This window comes from Vipera berus, assembly GCF_964194415.1.
Source record: "Vipera berus genome assembly, chromosome: 2".
Taxonomy (NCBI): domain Eukaryota; kingdom Metazoa; phylum Chordata; class Lepidosauria; order Squamata; family Viperidae; genus Vipera; species Vipera berus.
In genome coordinates this window covers 254,695,846-254,712,546 of record NC_138203.1, presented here as the reverse complement: position 1 = coordinate 254,712,546, position 16,701 = coordinate 254,695,846, and the positions used below count along the sequence as shown (strand labels likewise).

The 16,701-nt window shown below is 44.6% G+C and overlaps 1 protein-coding gene across 3 annotated transcripts in view; it reads right to left on the bottom strand.

The window, feature by feature from the left end:
- LRIG1 (leucine rich repeats and immunoglobulin like domains 1) overlaps positions 1–16,701 on the bottom strand; it is a 156,769-nt gene that overhangs the window by 82,730 nt on the left and 57,338 nt on the right. For all 3 annotated transcript variants that reach the window (XM_081315918.1, XM_081315920.1, XM_081315919.1), the window contains exon 3: positions 3,063–3,137. In XM_081315918.1, coding sequence (XP_081172044.1) covers positions 3,063–3,137 — 75 coding nt within the window. The remainder of the gene's footprint in view (positions 1–3,062; positions 3,138–16,701) is intronic.

Here is a 16,701-nt window from a genome sequence, read left to right as displayed (position 1 = left end):
CTTTAAGACTTGTGGACTTCAGCTCCCATAATTCCTCAGTTGTAAAGGTTGAAGACCCCTGAACTAGACTAAGGCATTCTGAGTGACTGAACCAAGTGGATGAAATTCTCTGTCCTTTGAAATGCATACCATCCCCTGGCTGCATGGCTTCGGAAGAGGCTTAAAACCTTATTTTCTTGCTTTCATTATTATGATTTTTGCCTCTTTGAATGGTTTTTTTTGAGGGGGGAAGGGAAATTTTATAGTTTCAGACTGATTAACATTATGTTACTTTGATAGTTATTTGTAAATTGTCAATTGAGCGTTGTGGCTAGTAGTGACAGCAGTAGTAATTGATATAATTTCACTCAATGCTTTGATTTCTACCATACATCATGTTGGCTGAGTTTACTAGGAGAAAGCAAGATGTAAATGTGTTTGCAATGAGCAGCCATATCAATAAATAAATGAAATTTAAAAAACCTAATCCACTTACAAAATCTGGGAATATAAAAGCGGAGTCCTCTTTTAAATTCCCACCAGGTTGGGAAACGAGCTCTTTATGGATAGGATTCAAACTCAACATAGCACAACTTGCAAATATAAATCTCCATACTCATAGGATCCTAACTAATAGAAACAAGACAAATATGAATGGAAGATAAATGAAGGATTACTTTAACTTTGCCCCAACTATAACAGAAGGAGAAACACTCTTTCATAAGTAAATAGAGAGGAACAGTGAAAACACCCCCCCCAAAAAATCCTCTAGTCCTGAGATTTGACTTCGTTTTCTTTGAAACAGGACTTTTTGGGGTGGGATGGGGGGCTGGACTGACAAGAGCTGTCAGTGTTGACCTGAAAGAGGAAGCTCTACTCCTTTCCACATTTTAGAGCAATCTTAATGGAAATGCAAGAAAACAGCCAATTTATTTTGCTTTCATACATAGCCCACATGAATTGGGCTGTAAGGGGAGAGAGTTAAGTAAATAATATAGAAAAGTGCCCCCTTACAGAACTATGATTAAATAGGAATAATAAAGTTGATAAAATCAGTTGTGGTGCTCCATCACAGGAGGTTTTCAAAAATAGACCAGGCAACCATTTGACCAGGATGGTATAAGGTCTCTTGCCTTGAGTAAGGGATGGACTAGATCTCCTTTCCAATTCATGATACTGTCTTCCAAAATGTTCCAGTTTATATTCTATGGGTGAACCAGGAATTTATTCCCACAACTTGGGGAGGGGAAAGTTCTGAACATTGGTTTTAAACCTATTTTTGGCTTATGGTAAGAAACAATAAGGGGACGTGGTGGCTCAGTGGGTTAGGATGCTGAGCTTGTCGATCAGAAGGTCGGCAGTTTGGCGGGTCGAATCCCGAGTCCCATGTAACAGAGTGAGCGCCTGTTACTCGTCCCAGCTTCTGCCAACCTAGCAGTTCGAAAGCACGTAAAAATGCAAGTAGAAAAATAGGGACCACTACGGTGGGAAGGTAACAGCGTTCCGTGCGCCTTTGGCGTCTAGTCATGCCGGCCACATGACCACGGAGACATCCTCAGACAAACGCTGGCTCTGAAACGGAGATGAGCACCGGCTCCTAGAGTCGGAAACGACTAGCACGCATGTGCGGGGGAACCTTTACCTTTACCTTTTAAGAAACAATGCTTCCATTGATGGCTGTGGCTAGAGTACCTTTGAAAACCACCAGAACCAGGACCAAACTACTCGTGGCTTTAGAATCTCTGATTGCTCAACTTTGAGTTAGTACAACAGCAACTATGCTGAGAACCAACCTTAATGCAATATTTTTATTAGCAGTCTTTCACTTTTAAAAATTATTCATTTTATATGCAGATAGTCCTTGACTTATGGCCTCAGTTGGGACCAGAATTTCCATTACTAAGCAAGAGAGTTAAGTGAATTGCACCCAATGTTATGACCTTTTTTGCCACAGTTGTTAAGTGAATCACTGCAATTGCTAAGTGAATCATGTGGTCATTAAGCCCTGGTGATGCAGTGGTTGGAAGGCAGTACTGCAGGCTACTTCTGCTGATTCCTGGCTGCCAGCAGCAGTTCAGCAGTTCGATTCTGACCGGCTCAAGGTTGACTCAGCCTTCCATCCTTCTCAAGTCGATAAAATGAGGACCCAGTTTGTTGAGGACAATACGCTGACTCTGTAAACCGCTTAGAGAGGGCTGTAAAGCACCGTGAAGTGATACATAAGTCTAAGTGCTACTGCTATTGCTATCAAGCAAATTCAGCTTCCCCCATTGAGTTTGCTCGTCAGAAGCCAGCTAGGAAGCTATCAGGTGATGATCACCTGACCCCCCAGGACACTGCAACCATCATAAATGCATCCTGACTGAAACTGATCACATAACTGCGGAGGTGCTGTGACAGTTGTAAGTGTGAGAACCAATCATCAGTCACTTTTCCCAGTGCTGTTATAACGTCAAATGGTTGCTAAATGAATGATTGCAAGTCAAAGACTACCTGTAATCTTGCCATCCTTAATTTGATACTTACCAGGGAAATTTTATTCAGATATAGTTTTCAGGTTTGCCGGAGTAAAAGATAGAATTTAAACAAGCCAATCCAGAAACATATTGTTCAGGAATGTGAGGACTGCACTTTTAATGACATTTTAACCAAATCTTGCACATCTGAAGATGGGAAATTGTATAAATGATTGGAGGAAAATAATAAATTTTCAACTAAGTTCTGCAAACCTATATTGAGTCCTGAGACCTATAACTGATCACCTTCATTCTTTCTCTCTTTCAGGTACCACAGCATACCAGTGTTTCTCTCTTTCAGGTTAGATTTTACTAATGTATTCTAGATTTTTGTATTCCAAGGCACTTTTGGAAAAAAAACCTCATGGAAGACTTCACTTTTCTCTTTAAGTACTTTACAGGTGAGAACAGCAGAGGTCTTTAACTGGAACTTCAACATTTACTAAGCTCCAGCTGGGTCAGATATCACTGAATGTATTAAAGCTAAAATAAGAAACACACAGTATACCTTGCACAGATTCTTCAAATTAAAAATATACTCGTAGGAATGCTAATGCTGAGACTTACAGGAACAAGGAAGTTATGTGGGCTGAAGCTGCTCCCAGGGATGGAATGGCTGTCAGTTCATTGTTATTCAGTCGCCTGGAGGAAACAATGACAACAAAAAACAATTATTAAAAAAATGAAGCAATTTTTTTTTTGCAAATCTCAAATACTTTTTGTTGCTTGCTGTTGGTCATGATTATTAACCTAGAAGTCCGGCTGCATGTAGAAATGTGTCAGTGCGCTTCCTGTAATTCTGTGACTTTCCAGTCAAGTTACTGCCAAGAGCACTTGTAACAGAAACCCAGCTGCACATTCCATGCCTACTTTCGTTATTGCTAACACATATTTATGGAACAGCAACAAGTGCCAGCTCCCTCCAAGGCTGGGCAAACTACAGATCACGAGACATATGCAGCTCCTGGAGAGTTCTAAGTAGAGCTCCTGATCCATATTCTTGTATAAAATTTCTTTTGATATACATATTTTTAATGGATGGCTTGGGGACAAGAAGATTCTCTATTAGGATCTCCTCGTTGGACTTAAGTTACTGTACTGGATATGGTTCCAGCCATTTCAGGAATAGTAGTGATCTCGTAGCCACAATGACTCCTGAAAGAGGGTTGCATCATTAGTTATAAAAGATGATAATGACCCATCCAGAGCTATTGTGTTAGACAGTAGTCTCCGGCTTTAGACACCACTGTAGTCTTCTGCTTTAGATACCATCATGTGGTCAAAGGGTAATGAAAGAAGGACTTGCTGCCCGAGTCTGTTCTGTGTGAAGCACCAATAAGACTTGGTTCTCCCAACCACCTGTCTCCTATGCTGTGTCCCTTCAGCCATCCAGATTAGTGCTGTCCACTTAAGCTAGATGCAGACAGAGGCAACAGTACAAGGCATTTCTTTGCATACAGGATTGATGCTGCTGCGAGTATGACTTTTCTCTATAACTGGCATCCTGTTCCATCCGTCTCTCCTTTTTTCCTCACAATATGCATTGACTCAGATGGCTTTATGACTGGTCAGACCCTATGGCAACTATTCCGTCTAAATGAGTCCATCAGTCGCATGAATTTGGGAATCTTACTGCATGTGGAGAGAGACAGTTTGGTGTAGGGGTTAAAACATCAGACTAGAAACTGGGCAACTAGGAGTTCTAATCCTCCCTTAGGCACAAAGCCAGCTAGCCAGACCTTGAGCCAGTCCCTCTCTCTCAGCCCTAGGAAAGAGGCAATGGCAAACCACTTCTGAAATCTTGCCAAGAAAACTGCAGGTCTTGTCCAGGCAGTTGGCAAGAGTCAACACTGACTTAAAGGCATAAAAAAGAAGTAGAAGATAAAAAGATGTGGAAGAAATCAGTAAATCCTCAGTAGCTCAGCAGAAAGAAGGAATTGAAATTGAAAGGACTGAATTTGTGATGATGATGATGATGATGATGATGATGATGATTTGCACAAGCATGTCTCCTACCTCTTCTTAAAGAAGAAAAGGTGTGTGTGTGTGTGTGTGTGTGTGTGTATTGTGTAAAAGAAATCATTAAATCAAAAGTACACTTATTTCAGCAAAGTATACCCATTTAACTGTTTCAGTTAAGGATTATTAATGGTCTTTTTGGGTACATGCTGAATATAAATGAAATACAAATAAGGGTTGATGCTTTAAGATTCAATCTTTTTCTAAGGGGGGGGGAGGACTGCTAGAGTTTCATCCTCCATTGCTGAATTATTGGATTTCAGAGTATCAGTCTTAGTAGTACGAGGTCTGTACTGGGCTACTGAAAAAAAGGTGACCTAGCCTGTTTCCTTCAGGATTTAGAAACCTGCTGTTCCCATGTTGAATTAGTCCATTAATTAGCATTAAACAGGTGCTTGTCTGGTTGCTTGAAAAGTGCCCAATTTCCTGGCCTCCTTGCCTAGCTTTAACCTTTCCAAAGAAACAGTCAAAAAAATTTACCGAGGGGAAAAAAACCTTTGCTTCCTGCCTAAGAATAGAAGAGTTTCTCTAACTCTACAAGAGGTACATACAATTGGATCTTGCTTATTTATCCTTTGTCTTTTCAAGCAGCAAAGATTTTAAATGGTTTGTGCTTTATTTTAGATGTAAGATTCACTATATCTGTAAAATGCAGAGATGGGAGAAAAGTTGCAAAATAAAATTGAGGTCCAATTGTTTCAGCAAGCTCCTTTATATCAAAGCATTTCTATATTTGTTAACATTATCTGTAAAAGTCAAGCAAGGAAAATGGTTACAATTATGAAAAAATGTACCTGATAACCAACAAATTATAAGTTATTGCTTATATCAATAATCTTTCCCAGGCCAGCATCCTTCAAACAAAACAGAAATCACAAAATGCCTGATTTTTGTATTGGCTAGATTCTCTGGGCAATACAAAAACTGAACATTTTGTAAACCAATTTGAATGCTTATTAAATAAACGTCCGCTATTTAAAAATAAAAAACCCTCAAATCTGAAGGAAATCTCTGTTGAAAATGTTCCAGCAGTATAAAAAAGATAAAGCAGTATATAAGAAGATAAAGCAGTAATGCATGTATCCAATTAATCAACCATAAACCATAGCAAGAACAATCATTTACAAGTATAAATAGTTGTGTTTTGTTTTTTTCAAAAAATACATGTGGGTATTTTGGTTCAATAAAACCTTCCAGAAACTAAGAAGAAAATTATTGAACTTATATATCTATGGGAAGCTGTGCCATGAAGATACATAGCAAACGTCCTGATGTTCTCCAGAAGTTCACAAATTCTGCTTGGAACTGAAAAATGGCATCGCCTTTATTGATACATACACAAAAGATGTACATGGACAACCTAAATGGGCATCTTTTTATGAAAGAGCTCCACATGAACATTGGAACATAAGTAGGGTTTTCAATGATGACGATTGGCTTCATTCATGAATTCTTTCCTTGTTAATGCAAACAGGAAGGACCTCAGGTATATTCAATAACAGAAGCTTCTATAGGGTGTTGATTGGCAGGTATAACCTGGCAGGACAAGTTAGAACTTACTAGCAATCTAAACAGTAAATTCTTGGTTGTTAGTTTATTTTGCTGTTAAATATTGGAATATTGTTGGGTGAGATGCTTTGGCATGTGATCAGCAGCTTCTCTTAAATAACAAGCAAAGGTAAGACAGGCTGAACAACTCTCTGAAGCAACTACAGCTAAAAGCTCTCTTTCCAACCCTTTGATCCTGATACTACGTGTGGTAACAGGGAGGGGGAGTGCCACTCAGTATAAAATATTTACAATCTAGTTGCCAGGCTAATGTCATGTTGAAATGGATCCTACTTAAAAATAGCACAGTTCTCTTTAGGAGTCACTGAAAGGCACTTAGATTTTACTCTTTTTTTTTAGAAGGCAAAATAGTAAAAAAAAATTAGTTTGGGAAAGGAATTTTATGCAATTTGGCCCTGATTATGATTAAAACTAGCTTAGAGTTTTATGAACTCTGAAATTAAGACATTGTGCTCAAGTGTTAAGACTTTCAAGCACCCTTTATGCCGTCAGGTGGGATGGTTCAACAACTTCTAGACAGCCACAAATTCTCATTCCATGCGGTGTTCAAGAGCCTTGATAGATAAAAACTGCAGGAATTTTTAGCTTTTCAGCTTACAAAAATAAATTGCTAAAAAGAAAAAAATGTCATTTAATTAAACGTAGTGTAAAAAGAGCGTAGAGGGGAATATTCAGACAAAAAGCAAGTTTCATATACAACATAAAGTAGTCCAATGGTGTATGATCTCCAATGCTAATCACTGGGTGGAGTGGGGTTTTGGACTTATGATTTTCTTGCGACCTTCAAGCAGAATCATTTGTTTTATTTTAGTTATTAATTGAATGGATTAACCAATGCACATTAAAAGAACATTGTGGCCACTATGTTGGGGTTTTCTTAATTATTTTTTTAATCAGTTGCATGCATTCTTCATTGTGAAGCTGTAACAGCAAAAGCCACTTCACAAGAAATGGAACGTTTCATTGATATGTGAATGTAATAGTATAATAGTTAAGGGTACTGTATGCAGTTGCAAAAAGAAGGTATCCAATTCATCACAACTAAGTCGCAAACTATTATTATTTTATTTTATTTTTTATTTTAATTCCATTTATATCCCGCCCTTCTCTGAAGACTCAGGGCGGCTTACAAGCTTAGCAGTAGCCTTCATTCTATGTATATGCCTGCTTATTAGGGCTTTCATACACCCCCCAAGCGGCATTATTACAAAGTCAGCTTAATTGCCCCCAACAATCTGGGTCCTCATTTTACCTACCTCAGAAGGATGGAAGGCTGAGTCAACCTTGAGCCTGGTGGAATGCGAACCTGCACTAATTGCAGGCAGCTGGTGTTACTTAAGGAGGCATTAGCCCACTGCTCCACCAAGGCTCTTATTAAAGGATATGAGTAAAGTATCATTTCCTAATCTTCTGCATACACTACAGATACCGTGTTTCCCCGAAAATAAGACCCGGTCTTATATATTTTTTGCCTCCAAAAGAGGCACCAGGTCTTATTTTATTCTGCAGCTGCTTGCTACTGCTCACGCGCATCACCCCTGGCCTACATTTTGCTGGCAGAGGCCTTCAGGAAAGGCCTCTGCACCCAAGAAACAAGCTCTGGAATTGATGCATGCGGTGCCCCCCAGCCTCCGTTTTGCTGTCAGAGGCCTTTTTGGAGCTTGTTTCTCGGCTACAGAGGCTTTTCCTGAAGGCCTCTGATGGCGAAATGGAGGATGGGGGGTGCCGCACACATCAATCCAGAGCTAGTTTCTCGGCTGCCGAGGCCTTTCCTGAAGGCCTCTGCCGCAAAACGGAGGGTGGAGGGCGCCGCGCACATCAGTACGGAGCTCGTTACTTGCGTGCAGAGAAGTTAAGTGAATCATGTAGTCATTACCTTGGTGGAGCAGTGGGCTAATGCCTCCTTAAGTAACACCAGCTGCCTGCAATTAGTGCAGGTTCGCATCCCACCAGGCTCAAGGTTGACTCAGCCTTCCATCCTTCCCAGGTAGGTAAAATGAGGACCCAGATTGTTGGGGGCAATTAAGCTGACTTTGTAATAATGCCGCTTGGGGTGTGTGTGTGAAAGCCCTAACAAGCAGGCATATACATAGAATGAAGGCTACTGCTAAGCTTGTAAGCCGCCCTGAGTCTTCGGAGAAGGGCGGGATATAAATGGAATTAAAATAAATAAATAAATAAATAAATTACACAAATCTGGCTTCCCCCATTGTCTTTACTTGTTGGATGATGGCTGGGAAGGTCACAAATGGTGATGATTACATGACCTTGGGATGCTGCAACCATAGCAAATATATGCCGGTTACCAAGCATCCGAATTTTGATCATGGGACCAAGGGGATGAGGTTTAACAGTCGTTAAGTGCAAGGACTGATCGTAAGTCACTTTTTAAGTGACTTTAGTGTAACTTCAAATGGTTGCTAGTTAAATCGAGGATTACCTGTATCCTAAAATTGGATGGATGCAACATTCTTTTCAAATTACCGTATATACTTGAGTATAAGCCGAATTTTTCAGCCCACTTTTTGGGCTGAAAAATTCCACTTCGGCTTATACTCCAGTCAACAAAAAAAACTTACCGAGGACTTGTGCGCGGCCGAGGCTTTGGTGCTTCCGGGATCGCCCGCACCTCTCCCAAGCCACCGCCGTCCGAGACCTGCCGAAGTTTGGGGAGGTTTGGGGAGGTGCGCGCGCACCTCCCCAAACTCCGCGCCTTGCCTGCCTGCTTCTTTCCGCAGCGGAAAGAAGCAGGCAGGCAGGGCGCGGAGGAACGGAGACTTGCCGACGTTTGGGGAGGTTTGGGCGCCTCCCCAAACCTCGGCAGGTCTCCGTTCCTCCGCGCAGACCTGCCGACGTTTGGGGAGGTTTGGGCGCCTCCCCAAACCTCCCCAAACCTCGGCAGGTCTCCGTTCCTCCTGCCGACCTTTGGGGAGGTTTGGGCGCCTCCCCAAACCTCCCCAAACCTCGGCAGGTCTCCGTTCCTCCTGCCGACCTTTGGGGAGGTTTGGGCGCCTCCCCAAACCTCGGCAGGTCTCCGTTCCTCCTGCCGACCTTTGGGGAGGTTTGGGCGCCTCCCCAAACCTCGGCAGGTCTCCGTTCCTCCTGCCGACCTTTGGGGAGGTTTGGGCGCCTCCCCAAACCTCGGCAGGTCTCCGTTCCTCCTGCCGACCTTTGGGGAGGTTTGGGCGCCTCCCCAAACCTCCCCAGGTCTCCGTTCCTCCTGCCGACCTTTGGGGAGGTTTGGGCGCCTCCCCAAACCTCGGCAGGTCTCCGTTCCTCCTGCCGACCTTTGGGGAGGTTTGGGCGCCTCCCCAAACCTCGGCAGGTCTCCGTTCCTCCTGCCGACCTTTGGGGAGGTTTGGGCGCCTCCCCAAACCTCCCCAGGTCTCCGTTCCTCCTGCCGACCTTTGGGGAGGTTTGGGCGCCTCCCCAAACCTCGGCAGGTCTCCGTTCCTCCTGCCGACCTTTGGGGAGGTTTGGGCGCCTCCCCAAACCTCCCCAGGTCTCCGTTCCTCCTGCCAACCTTTGGGGAGGTTTGGGCGCCTCCCCAAACCTCGGCAGGTCTCCGTTCCTCCTGCCGACCTTTGGGGAGGTTTGGGCGCCTCCCCAAACCTCGGCAGGTCTCCGTTCCTCCTGCCGACCTTTGGGGAGGTTTGGGCGCCTCCCCAAACCTCCCCAAACCTCGGCAGGTCTCCGTTCCTGTTTGGGGAGGTTTGGGCGCCTCCCCAAACCTCCCCAAACCTCGGCAGGTCTCCGTTCCTCCGCGCAGACCTGCCGACCTTTGGGGAGGTTTGGGCGCCTCCCCAAACGTCCCCAAACCTCGGCAGGTCTCCGTTCCTGTTTGGGGAGGTTTGGGCGCCTCCCCAAACCTCCCCAAACCTCGGCAGGTCTCCGTTCCTGTTTGGGGAGGTTTGGGCGCCTCCCCAAACCTCCCCAAACCTCGGCAGGTCTCCGTTCCTCCGCGCAGACCTGCCGACCTTTGGGGAGGTTTGGGCGCCTCCCCAAACGTCCCCAAACCTCGGCAGGTCTCCGTTCCTGTTTGGGGAGGTTTGGGCGCCTCCCCAAACCTCCCCAAACCTCGGCAGGTCTCCGTTCCTCCGCGCAGACCTGCCGACCTTTGGGGAGGTTTGGGCGCCTCCCCAAACCTCCCCAAACCTCGGCAGGTCTCCGTTCCTGTTTGGGGAGGTTTGGGCGCCTCCCCAAACCTCCCCAAACCTCGGCAGGTCTCCGTTCCTCCGCGCAGACCTGCCGACCTTTGGGGAGGTTTGGGCGCCTCCCCAAACGTCCCCAAACCTCGGCAGGTCTCCGTTCCTGTTTGGGGAGGTTTGGGCGCCTCCCCAAACGTCCCCAAACCTCGGCAGGTCTCCGTTCCTCCGCGCAGAGGAACGGAGACCTGCCGAGGTTTGGGGAGGTTTGGGGAGGCGCCCAAACCTCCCCAAACAGGAACGGAGACCTGCCGAGGTTTGGGGAGGTTTGGGGAGGCGCCCAAACCTCCCCAAACGTCGGCAGGTCTGCGCGGAGGAACGGAGACCTGCCGAGGTTTGGGGAGGTTTGGGGAGGCGCCCAAACCTCCCCAAACAGGAACGGAGACCTGCCGAGGTTTGGGGACGTTTGGGGAGGCGCCCAAACCTCCCCAAAGGTCGGCAGGTCTGCGCGGAGGAACGGAGACCTGCCGAGGTTTGGGGAGGTTTGGGGAGGCGCCCAAACCTCCCCAAACAGGAACGGAGACCTGCCGAGGTTTGGGGAGGTTTGGGGAGGCGCCCAAACCTCCCCAAACGTCGGCAGGTCTGCGCGGAGGAACGGAGACCTGCCGAGGTTTGGGGAGGTTTGGGGAGGCGCCCAAACCTCCCCAAACAGGAACGGAGACCTGCCGAGGTTTGGGGACGTTTGGGGAGGCGCCCAAACCTCCCCAAAGGTCGGCAGGTCTGCGCGGAGGAACGGAGACCTGCCGAGGTTTGGGGAGGCGCCCAAACCTCCCCAAAGGTCGGCAGGAGGAACGGAGACCTGCCGAGGTTTGGGGAGGTTTGGGGAGGCGCCCAAACCTCCCCAAAGGTCGGCAGGAGGAACGGAGACCTGCCGACGTTTGGGGAGGTTTGGGGAGGCGCCCAAACCTCCCCAAACGTCGGCAGGTCTGCGCGGAGGAACGGAGACCTGCCGAGGTTTGGGGAGGTTTGGGGAGGCGCCCAAACCTCCCCAAACAGGAACGGAGACCTGCCGAGGTTTGGGGACGTTTGGGGAGGCGCCCAAACCTCCCCAAAGGTCGGCAGGTCTGCGCGGAGGAACGGAGACCTGCCGAGGTTTGGGGAGGTTTGGGGAGGCGCCCAAACCTCCCCAAACAGGAACGGAGACCTGCCGAGGTTTGGGGAGGTTTGGGGAGGCGCCCAAACCTCCCCAAACGTCGGCAGGTCTGCGCGGAGGAACGGAGACCTGCCGAGGTTTGGGGAGGTTTGGGGAGGCGCCCAAACCTCCCCAAACAGGAACGGAGACCTGCCGAGGTTTGGGGACGTTTGGGGAGGCGCCCAAACCTCCCCAAAGGTCGGCAGGTCTGCGCGGAGGAACGGAGACCTGCCGAGGTTTGGGGAGGCGCCCAAACCTCCCCAAAGGTCGGCAGGAGGAACGGAGACCTGCCGAGGTTTGGGGAGGTTTGGGGAGGCGCCCAAACCTCCCCAAAGGTCGGCAGGAGGAACGGAGACCTGCCGACGTTTGGGGAGGTTTGGGGAGGCGCCCAAACCTCCCCAAAGGTCGGCAGGAGGAACGGAGACCTGCCGACGAGCCGCGGCCACACAGGGTATTCCTGTGTATTCAGGCTTGCAGAATGGCGGATCGGCTTATACTCGAGTCAATAACTTTTTCCAGTTTTTGGGGGTGAAATTGGGGGTCTCGGCTTATACTCGAGTCGGCTTATACTCAAGTATATACGGTACGTCTGTGTGTGAGAAGCATTTATCTATCATTGCATAAAATGCATCATATAAATGACAAAATATTGACAACTCCATGCTAATGAAGCTTGGCAGATGATATAATTTGTTAGATACGGCCCAGTAATGTTGTATCTTTTCAATAGTTGCAGGAGGAGAACTTCTTACACTGTTAAAAGAAAATAATCTACAATGAACCTAGCCCAAAAGCAACTGAAGACTATTCTGCCTCACTACTTTATAAACAAGATTCATAATGAAACATTTTCTGTCATCAAGCTTAATCAATCCCTGAGACTGAAGTGAGGTTGTTTTCCTGCCATGGCAAAGAACAGAGAAATCGTACCAGGAATGGAGTGGACATATGAGAATACAGGTTATTAGTGTATCTCCTGTATGTTCTTCAGGAGAGAGTGCCATTATAATCTCTGTGCCAGGTCATTGCTGTGCCCAAAATTAATACTTGTAGTGCTCCTCCTGTATAATAAAAATAAACATTTTTTTTTTTAAAAAATAGCATCAAAATATTATGAAATCCCAGGTCTCTGCAACCTGGTGAGTTTTGGAATGAGACCAATAAAATCTCACAAAATATTTGACCAATATTTCTATTTCATCTCCTGGTCTATACCAACCACAGGATAGAAGGTGGTAAGTTCTGAATAAAAGACATAAAGGCTTTGAACTAATTATTTACTACAGGATCCAATCTGGGTCAGTCACAGAGACCAGAGATTTAGTCTTCCGAGATGGAGCCCACCCTCAGGGTACTTCTCTTTCACCATAATGTGTGCTTTGGGCTATTCTATGTATAGTGTTTATGTGGTGCCTCATTGTGTGTGATTTTTTTAGTTGTTGATTGGGGTGTTGATGGCTAGCTATTAGGTCATTGGCTGTTGTTTCCTTGTGCTGCCAAGTCCTCAGCTCCTGAGAACCTGATAAACTGATGGTAAATTAGCACTCCTGTTTGAATCATTTCCTTGGCTATTTTTGTACCTGCTCAGCCAACAATCTTAGTGGCTGCAAAATTGAATGTATGCCCTTGCTCACTGCAATGTGACGCTACCAATGAGTTCGGGTCTCCTCATCCGATTGCTCATTTATATTCTTGCAATCTGGTGGTTAGCTGTAGGACAGGGAGGAAGCTAATCACCAGAATACAGACTCATATTGATGGCGGTTACAGTGTTCTGGGGTCATGTGATCCCTTTCTGTGACCTTCTGACAAGTAAAATCAATGGGGAAACCAGATTCAATTATCAACCATTTTACTAACTTAACATCTGCAATGATTCACCTAACAACTGTGACAAGAAAAGTCACAAAATGGGATAAAACTCACTTAACAACAGCAAAATAAATTTTGGGCTCATTTCTGATTGTAAGTTGAAGGCTCTATTCTGGGCCCAGTGCTCTTCTACATTTAGGCAAGAAAAACTAAATGCACAGGTACAGTATAGTGCTCTTTGCTCAATAGTAGTAACTGTGAGAGGTATCTCAGAGTCCTAGTGGACAATCACTTAAATATGAGCCATCAGTGTGCTGCAGCTTCCAAAAAAGGCAACACAGTGCTAGGCTGCATTAACAGAGGGATAGAATCAAGACTGCGTGAAGTACTAATACCACTTTACAATGCCTTGGAAAGGCCACACCTGGAATACTGCATCCAGTTTTGGTCACTACGATGTAAAAAAGATATTGAAACTCTAGAAAGAGTACAGAAAAGAGCAACAAAGATGATTAGGGGACTGGAGGCTAAAACATACAAGGAACGGTTGCTGGAATTGGGTATGTCTAGTTTAATGAAGAGAAGAAGTAGGCGTGACATGATAGCAGTGTTCCAATATCTCAGGGGTTGCCACAAAGAAGAGGGAGCCAAGCTATTCTCCAAAGTACCTGAAGGCAGGACAAGAAGCAATAAATGGAAACTAACCAAAGAGAGAAGCAACCTAGAACTAAGGATAAATCTCCTGACAACTAGAACAACTAATCAGTGCAACAGCCTGCCTCCAGAAGCTGTGAATGCTCCAACACTGGAAGTCTTTAAGAAGATATTGGACAGCCATTTGTCTGAAACAGTATAGGGTTTCCTGCTTGAGTAGGGGGTTGGACTAGATTTCCAAGGTCCATTCCATCATCATCATCATCATCATCATCATCATCATCATTATATTATTAAACTTTTATTCATAAAACATGAAACTCAGTCAACTGAACACTCAAACTGACTGGCACTAATGGTTGACACGGGCTGCTGCCAGCATCCTAGGTATCAACCAGGTATCTTCTTAAAATGTAAGATGTTCCAAGTAGCGCAGTTTTTTGTAGGTTTGCTGGAGTTATTGCAGGAAGTTGCAATTTCTTGATGTGTTTTGTAAAGTTTTTGGACATAGTTCCCAGTGCCCCGATGACAATGGGTATCACTGTTATGCGTTTCATCCATAATCACGCAGTTTCAATGGCCAGGTTGCGGTATTTCGTAATTTTTTTCAGTTCTTTTTCTTCGACTCTGGCATCTTCTGGTACAGCGATATCAATCAGCTGTACGCTTCGGTTCTCTACAACTGTGATATCTGGAGCATTGTGTTCCAAATGGCGATCTGTCTGTATTCGGAAGTCCCACAAGATCTTCACCCTCTCATTCTCGACAACTTTTTCCACTCTATGTTTCCACGACTTTTCGGACACAGGCAAGTCATATTTTTTACACAATGCCCAGTGGATTAGTTTAGCAACTTGGTCATGTCTAGCTTTGTAATCAGTTTGCGTGATTTTGCTGCACTCAAATATTAAATGTGAAACAGTTTCAACTTTGTTGTTGCAAAGTCGGCAATTTGGATTGTCAGTAGATTTTTGTATCTTCGCTTTCATGGCATTAGTTTGTAGTGCTTGTTCTTGAGCAGCCAGTATTAAGCCTTCCGTTTCTTTCTTGATGGTTCCCCTCTTAAGCCATGCCCATGTCAAGTTGTTATCACATTTTCCTTCAATCTTTTTCAAATGTTGTCCATGCAAAGCTTTGGTTTTCCATCTATTTAATCTATCATCCAGCCATTTTTCCTTATATTCTGCCTTTGTTTCTGTTATCTTGATAATGCTCTCTGTTTTCACAGCCTGCAGCAGTTTTTCTGTACTTTGATTCACATAGTCATTCAAACTTCGTTTTTCTTCTTCTACAGTTTGGTGGATTTGCAGTAGCCCTCTGCCCCCTATTCTTCTTGGCAAGTACAATCTGTCGATGTCACTTCGTGGATGTGGAGCATGGTGCATGTTCAAAAGTTTACGCGTTTTCCGGTCTAGGTGTTCCAATTCGGCCAATGTCCAGTTGATCATTCCAGCTGGGTAGCGTATCACTGGGACTGCCCATGTATTAATAGCTTTAGTTATATTTCCAGCATTCAGCTTTGATTTTAGTATTTTGTGGACTCTTCTGATGTATTCCTTTTGTGTTGACTCTTTGACTTTTCCATTCAAGATGTTATCTGCTTCCAATATGCCTAGGTATTTGAAACCGTCATCCTATGCTAGTACTTTCATAATACTTCAGTTTCCCAGTTCTATTCCTTCTATTTTTCCCATTTTTCCTTGTTACATGGATAATATAGCACATTTTCCAAGTACAAAGTCCATTCTGATGTCGCTGCTAAACAGTTGAACTGAGTCAGTGTGGCTTTTCGCATACAGTTTTAAGTCACCCATGTATAGTAGATGGTTTATCTTGCCATGCTGGCTTGAGATGTGGTATCCCAGTTTTGTATTTCGTAATATTATTGTCAATGGAATTAATGCAATGTTGAACAGTAGTGGTGAGAGTCCCCTTGGAAGATTCCTCGTCTGATGTTGATTTCACCAATGTTCTCCCCATTTGCTGTTAGAACTGTTTTCCATTTTTGCATATTTGCTTTCAAAAATGTACAGATGTTTTTGCTGATTCCAAAGTTTTCCAGACACGCATTAATCCAACTGTGGGGTAATAAGTCAAATGCTTTCTTGTAATCAATTCATGCCATATTTAAATTTGTTTTTTGTCATTTTGCATTTTTAAGTACCACTTTGTCAATGAGCAGCTGATCTTTTGTTCCTCTTGATTTTTTATAATTTCCTTTTTGTTCTGCTCGATACAAATTGTTTTCCATCAGATGATTGAATACTGAATTTGCCAGTATTCTTGTAAAAAGTTTGAATGTTGTTGGCAGACAAGTAATTGGGCAGTAGTTGCTTGGTTCTGTGCTCTTTTCAGGGTCTTTCATTATCAAGTATGTTCGACCAGCTGTTAACCATTCTTCACTTCTGGCATTTTGAAGCATTTCATCAAACTGAGTGGCCAAGCGGTGATGGAGGATGGTGAGGTGTTTCAACCAGTATCCATGCAGCTCGTCCAGGCCAGGTGCACTCCAGTTCTTGACCTTTTTTACTTGCTTTGCAACCATATCAGTGGTTATTACAATATTCTCCATTTTGTTTTGTGTTGCTTGTTTTTGGATATCTTTGATCCAGGAGGCAGTTTTATTATGTTCCCCTGGGTTTTCCCACAGTTCTTTCCAAAAGTTTAAGGTTTTTTCTTTACATGGTAGAACAGTAGTTTGGACTTTATTTTCATCAAGTCACCGATAGAAGAGGTGCTGGTTTCTTCTGAACTGGATGTTTTCACAATATTGTTTTATTCGTCCTGCATATCTTTCAATTTTCTTTGCTGTTGT